Source organism: Bufo gargarizans, unplaced genomic scaffold (assembly GCF_014858855.1).
Source record: "Bufo gargarizans isolate SCDJY-AF-19 unplaced genomic scaffold, ASM1485885v1 original_scaffold_2086_pilon, whole genome shotgun sequence".
NCBI lineage: Eukaryota > Metazoa > Chordata > Amphibia > Anura > Bufonidae > Bufo > Bufo gargarizans.
The window spans coordinates 165,799-178,559 of NW_025334636.1; the positions used below are offsets into that span (position 1 = coordinate 165,799).

Sequence of the window (12,761 nt, forward strand, 5' to 3'; positions counted from 1 at the left end):
AAGGGGTTCCCATTAAGACAACTTATCTCCTATACAAAGAATAGGGGATCAGTGTCTGATTGGTGGGGATCTGACTGCTGCGGCTCTGCCGTTTGTGAGATGCTCCCCATTTGAATGGTGGGGCAGACACACATGCATGTCTGCTGTTCCATTCAAGTCTATGGGAATGCTGGAAATAGCAGAGTACAAGCACTTTACCTTCTCCGGCAGTCCCAAAGAGCTGAATGGAGCAGAAGCACGCATGATTGACCGTCGCTTCTTTGAAACAGAGGAGCATGGGCCCCCTATCTCGTGATCGGCGAATAGGGGATAAGTTGTTTTACGGGGGCAACCCCTTCAAGGAGTTTTCCCACACACAACAGGTGATAAATGTCTGATCACTAGGGGGTTAAACCTCTGGGACCCCCAACAATTGTGAGGACAGAGATCCCTGTATCACATGCATGACCACAGCTCCATTCATTGTCTTTGGCATTGATGGAGAAAGCCCAGTACATAGCCATAGCATCTCGTTCTGTCCAGCCAGATATTCCAGCCCACGTGCATTGCCACAACTCTTGCGAATCCTTTCAGAGCCGCTCATACAGTCATAGACAGCTAATATACCCAATAAAATAGCCACCTCTCACTAGAATCATAGTTTGTGATAAATCCAAGATATGTATATTTGGAGGACACATGAGTTTACCTCCAAAACTAGACATCTCCTTTAGTTTGCAGATCAGTAGTATATCATAAGTTCTGCTGTCTGTGCTCTTGTAATAATGGTTCGTCTTCACCATTTGTTCTCTGCAGGTCCTGGACCAGGCCATCGAGACTGAGAAGGATATTAATAGATATGAGATCCTGGCATCAGAACTTCTAGAGTGGATTAAGAGAACCATATCCATTATCACAAACCAGAAGTTTGCTAATTCTTTGCTGGGCGTCCAACAGCAGCTTCAGGCGTTCACCACGTACTGCACCACTGAAAAACCATGCAAGTGAGTGTCACGGTGGCCATACACCTAAGGGTTCATTCACACGTCCGCAAAATGGGTCCGCATCAGTTCCGCAATTTTGCGGAACAGGTGAGGACCCATTAATTTTCAATGGGTCCGGAATGTGCTGTCTGCATCCGCACTTCTGTTCCGCAAAAAAATAGAACATGTCCTATTCTTGTCCGCAATTGCGGACAAGAAAAGGCATTTTCTATGAGAGTGCCGGCGATGTGCGGTCCGCAAAATGCGGAACGCACATTGCCGGTGTCCGTGTTTTGCGGATCCGCAAAACACATACGGACGTGTGAATGGACCCTTAGATAGCTGTTGGACAAAAAAGATTTTTCCTGCCCCCCAATATACATGCACACTTGGCTGAACATGTATGTGTTCTCGGGGAGAGGCGTGAAGAAGGGAACATCTGCTGCCAAACAACTCAGGCAGTGGCTTATCTTCCATAAGGACAAAGGATTAGGTAGGCATGCTAAAATACAGTATGTCTGATCCTTCTTCACCCCTGATTTCTCCCATTGAGAGATTCCTCCATCCTCATACACTGGACGACTGATCCCACCAAAATTGGTGGGATCACCTGACATTAATCTAGTGAGTATGGGCACCATTCAATACAATTGGCAGCCATTCACGTGGACTATAGTCATTATCTTCTACAATATCAAGGAATGTGAATGTATAGAGGGTGGAAGAATTGTGGACAATTCACTGGATCTATTTAGTTTTTTTTCTCTAGATTTCAGGAGAAAGGGAATTTGGAAGTTCTTCTCTTCACCATTCAGAGTAAGATGAGAGAAGAGAAGCGTAAGCTGTATGTGCCCTCAGAGGGGAAGAACATCTCTGATATTAACAAGGTGAGTTCTGTAAGGCTAGGTCTACACGACGACATTTGTCGCGCGACATTTTGTTGCACCAATGTCGCGCGACAATTTTTATAATGGCAGTCTATGGTGTCGCACTGCAACATGCGACATGCTGCGACTGCGACGCGACAGTCGCAGAAAATCCATTCAAGATGGATTTTTCTGCGACTGTCGCGTCGCAGTCGCAACATGTCGCATGTTGCAGTGCGACACCATAGACTGCCATTATAAAAATTGTCGCGCGACATTGGTGCAACAAAATGTCGCGCGACAACTGTTGCGCCCTATCTGTCGCGCAACTTTTTGTTGCGCGACAAATGTCGTCGTGTAGACCTAGCCTAACTCTACGGATTGTGACATTTAGAGGGTCATTTATTAAGAAGCCGGTTGTAATATCCCCTATAGCTGGAGTTGGATCCACCGGAGTTATAAAGAAGCGCCGGCCTCTACATAACTTCAGCGGATCTACCGCCACTTCTAAACGTAAGACAGCTTCCTTGCTGTCTTACATTTAAACTATTTTCCCATGCTTAAACCAGGCGTAGAAAATGGTAAATGAGACGGATCTGCCGGCCCGTCCATGCCACGCCCATTTTTTAAGACCTGGCGTGAGTGGGAAAAAGTCACAGACCTTTGTGCGGCAATCTGCTCCAGAAATACGCCTAATATAGGAATATTTATGGTTAGTGTCTGGACCAATATCCACATAAATGAGGGGGTCTTCTTCATATTATCACATTATCTTTTCTTGGTTAGTGTTCTTTAAATTGGCCAATGAAGTATTCTCTAAAAAAAAATAAGATCCTGTATCTGGCAGCACTGGAATCCAACTTCATTAAGATGTGCTTGTTCCTCGGCTACCATATTGTGTAGCAAATAAACATTAGGCTTCTTAATCCTGCCCATTGGTAGACAGAATTACTATTCTCTAATATAGGGATCTCATACCCAGCAGTGTAGCTAAAGGCTTATGGGCCCTGGTGCAAGAGTTCAGCTTGGGAGCCCGTTCCCTCAGTGCTTTGTGGCCAGGGGCCGGGAAGCACATAGCGTTCATGCTGCCCAAGGCAAAAAACTGAAACGGCAATCCCCCCATGCCAAATTCTTGACCTAACCCCTTCCCCCCAGTCAGAGTTGCACTTTCTATAATATCGGTGTCTTCTTATGTGCCACAAGGGTCTTTTGGCCCCCTCAGGCTCCTAGGCCCGGTAGCGACTGCTACCTCTGCACCCCCTATAGCTACGCCCCTGCTCATACCCCATTACAGGGACTACCATGGTAACAGTATTCTCAATGTAATCTTATTTTCCCAATAAAACCCAAACACATTGCCCTCTTCTCTCCAGGTTTTGTCTCTTTCACAAGATAGCAGATCTTGTGGTGTCCTTAAAGGGGTTGTCTGGGTTCAGAGCTGAACCTGGACATATCCCCTGCCCTGCACTGAATTGGTCTTTTTCTGTAGATCCGGTGACGCACCGGGCTCTCCATGGGTAATGCTAGGTGGAGGCTTCCGCCCAGCAATGAGCCTGGTGACGGCACTGGCACTAATGAGCAGGCCCTTAGCGCTGCCCTAGCCTGTAAAATGGCTAGGGCAGCGCTAAAGCCCGCCCATCACTGTCTATGACGTCACCGGGAACACTGCTAGGTGGAAGCCCCCGCCTAGCAGTGTAAAAATGAAAACAAAAAAGCCCTTGCCCTGCGCTATACAGCACAGGGCAAGGGAGTGCAATCCGATGCTCGTGTCCGAGGGGGGACGAAGGGGATATGTCCGGGTTCAGCTCTGAACCCGGACAACGCCTTTAAGGCCCCATTCATATGACCGGATTTTCTGTCATTTTTAGCGGATCAGATGCAGACCCGTTCATTTAAATGGCGCTGCATAAGTGCGGACATCGCGCCTCATCCGTATGTCTATTCCACTGCCCAACAAAACCATAGGACATGTCCTCTTCTTCTCCGTTTTGCCGAAAAGAATAGGCAGTTCTAAAATAGGGCAGAATGTGCGGGACCACAAAATGTGGGAAGCACAATGTATCCATGTTTTGCAGATCCATAATTTTCAGGCTGCAAAACGGATATGATTGTGTGATTAGGGTCTGAAGGTGATCTGTTAAAGGATCTAACAACTGCCCACTGTCTCTGCAGATTCTAACCCCTTTTGTCTTCTCCTTTCTAGTCTGCACAGTGCTCAGTCTGCACTATACAGTAAATGGAGACAAGTGCACCCTGCGAGTATGTGGTCACCAGGTGCCCCTGGCATGGTGACCCAGCTGTGTATTAGCAGTCACAGATGATCTCTGCCAGAGACAGGGAGCTTTTTCCCTCATAACTGGAGCTCCTATGGAAAACTGTAAAATAAGCAAAAATACATAGTAACAGTTTATAAGGCCGAAAAAAGACATTTGTCCATCCAGTTCGGCCTGTTATCCTGCAAGTTGATCCAAAGGAAGGCAAAAAATAAACTATGAGGTAGAAGCCAATTTTCCCCACTTTAGGGGAAAAAAATTCCTTCCCGACTCCAATCAGGTAATCAGAATAAATCCCTGGATCAACGACCCCTCTCTAGTAGCTATAGTCTGTAATATTATTACACTCCAGAAATACATCCAGGCCCCTCTTGAATTCCTTTATTGTACTCACCATCACCACCTCCTCAGGCAGAGAGCTCCATAGTCTCACTGCTCTTACCGTAAAGAATCCTCTTCTATGTTTGTGTACAAACCTTCTTTCCTCCAGACGCAGAGGATGTCCCCTCGTCACAGTTACAGTCCTGGGGATAAATAGATGATGGGAGAGATCTCTGTACTGACCCCTGATATATTTATACATAGTAGTTAGATCTCCCCTCAGTCGTCTTTTTTTCTAAAGTGAATAACCCTAATGTTGATAATCTTTCAGGGTACTGCAGTTGCCCCCATTCCAGTTATTACTTTAGTTGCCCTCCTCTGGACCCTCTCCAGCTCTGCTATGTCTGCCTTGACATGTAAATGTCTCCCACAGGTCTTATGATCTCATGGGCGATATATTATGAAATTAAAATATATATATCTATATTGAAGAGTATAAAAAATGATAAATGAAAATACAGTGAAGGGGGGAAAAAGCCGGTGCCGACCTAAAGTGTCATAGCTGTCATGAAATGTCATATTCACTTAAAACTATACATATACTGTATATGTAAGTATCAAAACAGCCACAACATTAAGGGGCTAATGTAATATAGACATTTGGCTGAGCTGAACCTGCATTATTGCTGGAAGGATCTAAGATTTTGGTTGCAGATTGAGAGATATTTTGGGCTAACAGAAGAGTAATGTATAATCAGCTTGTAGTACTAGACCATGACGCTCATCTACCGGAATAGTGAGCCACTAGGTCATGATTGTGACATCCTGGACACATTTGTTGTACCCTAGGCCTGGACGCAGCTGGAGAAGGCAGAACATGAGCGGGAGGTTGCTCTTCGGAATGAACTTATACGTCAGGAGAAGCTGGAGCTACTGTCACAAAGGTTTGATCAAAAGGCGGCCATGAGGGAGGCATGGCTGAGCGAGAACCAGCGACTCGTGTCCCAGGTAGCACACGGACAGTAGGGAGATTGCGTCCAAAGAGGTGGTGAAAATTCTTAATTTTACTTCTGCTTAACTACGTAGGATAATTTTGGTTACGACCTATCTGCGGTGGAGGCCGCCATGAAGAAACATGAAGCCATAGAGGCAGATATTTCTTCCTATGAAGAGCGGATCCAGGTGGTGGCTGACCTGGCTCAGGAGATGGAGACAGAAGGATATTATGATATCTGCAGGATAACGGCTCAGAAGGACAACATCCTGAGACAGTGGAATCTTCTGAAGGAGCTGCTCGGTGCCAGGAGAGCCAGGCTGGAGAGGAACCTGGCGCTGCAGAATGTATTCCAGGAAATGGTGTACATGATAGACTGGATGGATGAGATGCAGGTAAGTGGCGGGCAGTGGCTGGTGTGCCCACTAGGGTTCATACAATGCCTATGACAAGTAACCCTTTCCTATACCCTGATTTAAAAGGACATCAAGGGCTTTAGCCTTCAGGCATGATGTAGTTCAAATTCTTTTATTAGAAGAGCCAATATAGTAGCAATACAATGAGAACAGCCAGATTGCAGATCGAGGCTGTGTACAGCTGTGAATCCTTACATACAATCACAATACAAGTACGTAGATACATTGTAGTAAAACAAGTACCAGAATATAACTCGGGAATCCAGCTTCCATTGCAAAAAAATCACAAGATCCCAGTTACGGGAGCATACATGGGTATAAAGCTAAAACATAAACGACACCACAGCCTTCAGGCATGATGTACTACTAAAACAAGGTTGATGGCAGTGGCGCTGCTATGGTGCACACGTGACCACCGGCAGAGGACGGCTGTAATAACCATATTCCCATCGCAGCTTCTGTGTTTGAAGAAAAGCTCAAGCGGTTAACACTCTCACTGCCACTACCCCTTTGTAGCTTGTAGCTGTGATCTTCAACCTCAGCCACATGGGACAGGCAAAGGTCTCTAGGGAAAATAACTTAGTTTTTTCCCCTTTTCATAACAAACTTATCATGTTTTATGTTTGTACTCTTCCGCTGTAGTTTCTACATATATTATTTTAGAATACAGACATGTTGGAATTTAATTTAAATAAAAAAAAAATCACTAATACCATTTTTTAAAGTTGTTCATTGCTGACCTACAGTAAGTGTATATACTTATAGCGCATGTGTTTTTTTTTAAAGAGGTTATCCGACCGCTGAAATGCCCCCCCCCCATATGCCCGGGCCCCTCACGCACAATGTACTTACCTCCCTGCCCGGCACCTGCGTTGCTTCAGAAGCCCTCACGGCCGCTGCTGTTTTTCCCCGTGTGTGGATGAAAAGGTCCGGTGTCGGGGGGAAGGCAGCCAATGGCAGGTGGTGGCGGGGACGAGCGGGTAACGCTAGGCAGGCTCGTTCCTGTCACTGCCTGCCATTGGCTGCAAAACCCCCTCCCCTCGAATGTTTTATCTGTGCATGGTGAGAGGCAGCGGCGGCCGTGCGGGCTTCTGAAGTGACACAGGTGCCTGGGAAGTACATTGTTTGTGAGGGGCCCGGGCATATGGGGGGGGGGGGGCAATAGGGATATACACTTACTGTAGGTCAGCGATGAACAACTTAAAAAAATTGTATTAGTGTTTTTTGTTTTTTTATATAAATTAAATTCCAACATGTCCATATTCTAAAATAATATATATATGTATATGTAGAAACAACCTCATAAAAAATAGCGGAAGAGTACAAACATAAAACATGTTGTTATGAAAAGGGGAAAAAACGATGTTTTTTTGTTAAAAATTGCCTGGTCCTGAAGGGGTTAAGGGGCAATCACTCTTATGTCTAAAGCTTGCTGTATTCCTTAGGTTCCCTTGTCCTCCAAAGATTTTGGAAAACATCTATTGGAAGTGGAAGATCTTCTGCAGAAACACAGCTTGCTGGAGGCTGATATCGCTGCCCAGACTGAGAGAGTCAACTCCCTAAACCAGTCAGCTATGAAATTCACGCAGTACTCCGGTGAGTGCGGACAGAAATGGAGCGTACGATATCCAGCATGTAGGACCTATGATGAGTGAGAGCCACATGAACTATTGCGTATATATTCATGTGCAGGATAACCCCCTAAGCCAGCCACTCATGCTACATTACTGTCCTCCACAGGAGGCAAGTTTACTTCTCAGACGCCCATACACAACCAATTTGTCCTCTTTATGATAAGAGTAGCCATATTACCCACTTTCTAAAATGAAAGAGGTTGTTTCATGACAGACAGTCTTTTTAACAATCAACTGATTGCCAGGAGTCTTATTTTGATGGGGGACACCTAAAACAGCCAGACATTTAGGCTACATGCACACGACCGTATGTATTCTGCGGGCAGAAAACCATGGAGCCTCAAAAAAAGGGTACCGGACGTGTGCCTGCTGCATGGACTAGGATAGGACATGTTCTATAATTTGCAGAGCGTCTGCATAGACGTGGACAGTACACCGATGACCCCATAGAAATGAATGGGTCCGCAAAAAACGCAGATCGGATGGGGCCCGAAAGCACGGTGGTGTGCATGAGGCCTTATATGCATCAGACGGTGGACATTCAGCTTATTAGTGGCTCTCCTTCCTGGCTCATATAGAGGGTTTTGAACAGGTGACCCATCTCGGACGTCCAAGGTCAAATAAAGGCTGCAGAACCAATTATTTTCACTTGACATATCTTCCAAACGTCTTCCGAAAATCTGAAGTAAACAATATAGTAGAACAAAACCAGTGTCATGCATTTGCAGATTACTTTACCTATTGAGTAAATCACTTTATGTCATACAGATTACCAGCCTTGTGACCCCCAGATCATCTGCAACCGGGTAGAACACGTTAAGAACTGCCTGGAAGGACTTCGGCAGCAGGCGGAAAAACGTCGGGGTGGGCTGGAAGAATCGAAGCGTCTTTGGTGCTTTCTGCAGGAAGTGGAGGAAGCTGAGGGTTGGATTCGAGAGAAAGAACAGATTCTTGCAGCATTGCAAAATTATGGAAAGGATCTGAGCAGCGTCCTACGACTACTGAGTAAACACAAGATTCTGGTGGGGGAGATCGGAGGGAGGTTTTCCATGTTACAGCAGACCCTCCAGAAAGGGGAGCAGGTGAATGCTAAGTCTTCCTGATCTTTTAACCCAGTAGTTACACATCTATTTGACATATACAGTGCTGCCCATAATTATTCATACCCCTGGCAAATTTTGACTTAAAGTTACTTTTATTCAACCAGCAAATAATTTTTTGACAGGAAATGACAGAGGTGTCTCCCAAAAGATAATACGACGATGTACAAGAGACATTATTGTGGAGAAAAAAAACATTTCTCAAATTTACATTTACATTTGAGCAAAAAATACAAGATGTTCCGCACTGTGGAAAGGACGTGGTCGGAAGCCAAAAGTGACACCTGTGCTGGCCAGGAGGATAGTTAGAGAGGTGAAAAAGAATCCAAGGATCACCACCAAGGCCATCCTGGTGAATCTGGGCTCTGCTGGTGGCAATGTCTCAAGGCAGACAATCCAACGGACACTGCACAATGCAGACCAAGGAGGACGCCACTTCTCCAGATAAGGCACACAAAAGCTCGCTTGGACTTTGCAAAAGCTCATCTGGACAAAGAAGAAGACTTCTGGTCTTCTGTGTTATGGTCAGATGAAACAAAAATGGAATTGTTTGGTCACAATGATGTTTCCTTCATTTGGCATAAAAAAGGAGAAGCCTTCAACCCAAAGAACATCATCCCCACTGTCAAACATGGTGGTGGGAACCTAATGCTTTGGGGGTGTTTTTCAGCCAATGGAACAGGGAACCTAATCACAGTAAACGGCACCATGAAAAAAGAGCAATACATGAGGATTCTCAACGACAACATCAGGCAGTCTGCAGAGAAACTTGGCCTTGGGCACCAGTGGACATTTCAGCATGACAATGACCCAAAACACACAGAAAAAGTGGTGAAGAAATGGTTAGCAGACAACAACATTAACGTTTTGGAGTGGCCCAGCCAGAGTCCAGACTTGAATCCAATTGATAATCTGTGGAGGGAGCTAAAGATCAGGGTGATGGCAAGAAGACCCTCCAACCTGAAAGATTTGGAGCTCATTACTAAAGATGAATGGGCAAAAATACCTGTGGAGACATGCAAAAAGCTGGTCTGCAATTATAGGAAGGAAGGGTTTGATCGCTTTTCTATTGATTATTGAGAAGGATATGAATGATTTTGGACTGGACACTTTTTGCTCAAATGCAAATAAAAGCTGAGAAATGTTTTTTTTCCCCACAATAATGCCTCTTGTACATCGTCTTATTATCTTTTGGGAGACACCTATGTCATTTCCCGTCAAAAGATTACTTGCTGGTTGAATAAAAGTAACTAAGTCAAAATTTGCCAGGGGTATGAATAATTATGGGCAGCACTGTATATAGGTGGAATAATATATGTAGGTGCAGCTGTGATAACTATCTTCTGCTTTTCTGTATAAAAGGTGATAACAAAAAGGCGAAAGGGAATGGCCGTGCTTCGCCAGCGAATGCAAGAGGTGAAGCAGAAGTGGGAAAACCTTGAGAAGGCGTCAAGTGCTCATCAGCTGAAGCTACAAGAGGCCTCCAACTTCCATCAGTTCAATGCAGACACTGTAGAGCTTGCTGGATGGTTGCAGGACACCTACCGTCTGATATCCAGTGATGATTTTGGACATGATGAGTTCTCCACCCAGTCTTTGGTCAAGAAGCATCGGGCAGCCATGGAGGAGATAGAAAAGCACAGAGCTACCGTGCTTGGATTGAGGAAACAGTTGTCAGAACTGGGAGCAGAGTACCGAGACCAGGTGGATGTACAGATTACTATTGTGGAGGTGGAGCAGCTTTATGGGGAGGTGGTAGAAGTGGCCTCCTTACGAAGTCAGTGGCTGCAAGATGCATTAGACGTCTACAAAATGTTTGTAGAAGTTAACTCCTGTGAGGTGTGGATAGATGAGAAAGAGCAATGGCTAGTGAAGATGGAGATCCCACAAAGACTGGAAGATGTGGAGGTCGTCCAACACAGGTGAGAACATTAACCAGGATATCCAGAAGGTGAATAAGTCAACTCAGGGGTCCTTTTCTTGTTTTTTGCCCAGTGATGTATATGTGCTTGGTTATGGATATTTTGTGGTAAGTGACTTGGATTCTCCTCAATGGGTTTTAGATTTGAGAGTCTGGACCAGGAAATGAACAGTCTGATGGGCCGTGTGCTGGACGTCAATCAGATCGTACAGCAGCTGCTAGAGGGGGGACATCCCAGCTCGTCAGAGGTCCGGGCCTGTCAAGATCACTTAAACAGCAGGTAAGGAAGTTACATAGATAAGGGATGACACTGCAGCCACTGACAGGTCAGAGGGTTGAACTACAGTAAACCTTTGCTGCCCTGTTGTAAGTTACATATGGACCAGGTGTTCAGCTGACATCCGATGCATATGACCAGCACCTATGCAGCAAGCTCCCTCTAGTGGTGGCTGCAGGCAGGCAGACCTTAACCAAGTATCTGTAACACTCTGGGGGAAACAGGTTTTGGAGTTGTCAGGAAACCAGAGCTCTGACCCCTGTAAATAATTGTAGACCTAATTAGATTAACCCCTTAGTGACCACCAATATGCCTTTTTACAGCAGTCACTAAGGGGCCTTAGGGTGGGCCACCGCTTTTTAATGGCGGCCCAGTCTATGCCCAGTCTATGCGCTGCACGGGTCCCCCAGGGAGCAGGGACTCAGCTCTCACATGAGAGCTGCGCTTCTGCTCTAACAGCCCTGACTGGCAGAAGTGCCGATCCGGGCTGTTTAACCCTTTACATGCCGTAGGCAATGGCATCCTCCGCATGCAAAGCAGTGACAGAGGGAGCGGACTCCCTCTGTCTCCATTTGTCACCCCGCAAAAATGTGGTTGTGGGGTGCTGATGTGTGTAAAGCCTGGCTGGGGTGTGGTATAGGCCCTAAGCCAGCATTGAGTATTTTCCAGCAGGCTGTGCCTCTCTGATGCAGTCTGCTGGTCAATGTCAAGTAACAGACATTAAAATGCAATGCACTATAGGGATAGTGCATTTTATTTTAAAAGTAATCAAAATGTTGTCTGTTATAGTCCCCTTGTGGAACGATTAAGTGGTTAAAAAAAAACATTTAATAAAAAAAGAAATCCAGTAAAAAAAACAAAAAACTTTTTTTCCATTGAAAATACCACTCTTGTTGTGTATGAACAGGTGGAACCGCATTGTGGAGCTTGTAGAGCAGAGGAAGGAGCAAATTTCCTCTGTCCTTCGCTTACAGAACTATTTCTTCGAATGCAATGAGGTAAAGTCACAGATCCGAGAGAAGAGGAAAGCCATGGAGACCTCCCAGTGTGGCAGTGGAGAGCTGGGTGGGGTGCTCACCCTGCAGAGGAAGCTCTCCAACATGGAGGCAGCATTGGTGGCTCTTGAGCCCAAGTTGGTCCAGCTACAGCAAGATGCAGAAGTTCTTACCACCTGCCACCCTTCCCAGTCCATGGAGGTGCTTGTGCACTTTGAGCAAATCAGTGGAGAGTGGGAGGCCCTTAAGAGAACTTTACAAGGGTGTGAGGATTCCCTCACCGTAGCCAGCAAGCTGCAGCAGTTTATCCAGGATCTCGACAACTTCCTCACCTGGTTGGTCAAAACGCAAACTGCAGTTGCTACCGAAGAGCTGCCGTCCAACCTGTCAGAGGCCGAGAGGTTGCTGGGTCTTCACGCATCACTGAAAGAAGAGATTAATAGATATGAGGAGGACTACAATAATATTCAGGCAGTCAGTGATCTCCTCAGTTTGGAGGAGGCCGACCTCCCATACCTTTCCCTCCAGCAGTGGCTGCAAAAGCTGGAAGTAGGATGGAACAAGCTGATCCAGATGTGGGAGAACAGAAGGGAGGTCCTGGTCCAGTCCCACATCTTTCATCTGTTTTTAAGAGATGTTAAACAGGCGGAGGCTTGCCTTAACAACCAGGTGAGACGTGTCCCTGTGTTATATTATAAAGGAGAAGTCAGAAATGCTGATCATATCTCAAATACATTATATTTCTTCAGGTTAATCTTTATTTCAGATTTATCTTAGCAAAGAGCATAACGAAAAGGAAACTCCACAGCACACTTTTATTAAAGGGGTAGTCTGCTGCCCAGAAAAGTAGTAATACATAGCAATCTGTAGATGGGTTAAAACCTGTAAAGGCTATTGATACTGTAGCAAACAACTTTTTTGTTGCCCCAATGCATCTAAAATAGAAAATAAAGCAACTTGGCAAATTGTCATAATTTCAAATTTCCTGCCATTTTGTGCCTA

At 45.5% G+C, this 12,761-nt stretch overlaps 1 protein-coding gene across 1 annotated transcript in view; it reads left to right on the forward strand.

Moving 5' to 3' along the window:
* Positions 1–12,761, forward strand: part of SPTBN4 (spectrin beta, non-erythrocytic 4) — a 98,262-nt gene that overhangs the window by 14,634 nt on the left and 70,867 nt on the right. The window contains exons 9-17 of the mRNA XM_044274826.1: positions 796–983; positions 1,732–1,849; positions 5,272–5,430; positions 5,509–5,811; positions 7,278–7,428; positions 8,235–8,548; positions 9,929–10,488; positions 10,630–10,767; positions 11,672–12,428. Coding sequence (XP_044130761.1) covers positions 796–983; positions 1,732–1,849; positions 5,272–5,430; positions 5,509–5,811; positions 7,278–7,428; positions 8,235–8,548; positions 9,929–10,488; positions 10,630–10,767; positions 11,672–12,428 — 2,688 coding nt within the window. The remainder of the gene's footprint in view (positions 1–795; positions 984–1,731; positions 1,850–5,271; positions 5,431–5,508; positions 5,812–7,277; positions 7,429–8,234; positions 8,549–9,928; positions 10,489–10,629; positions 10,768–11,671; positions 12,429–12,761) is intronic.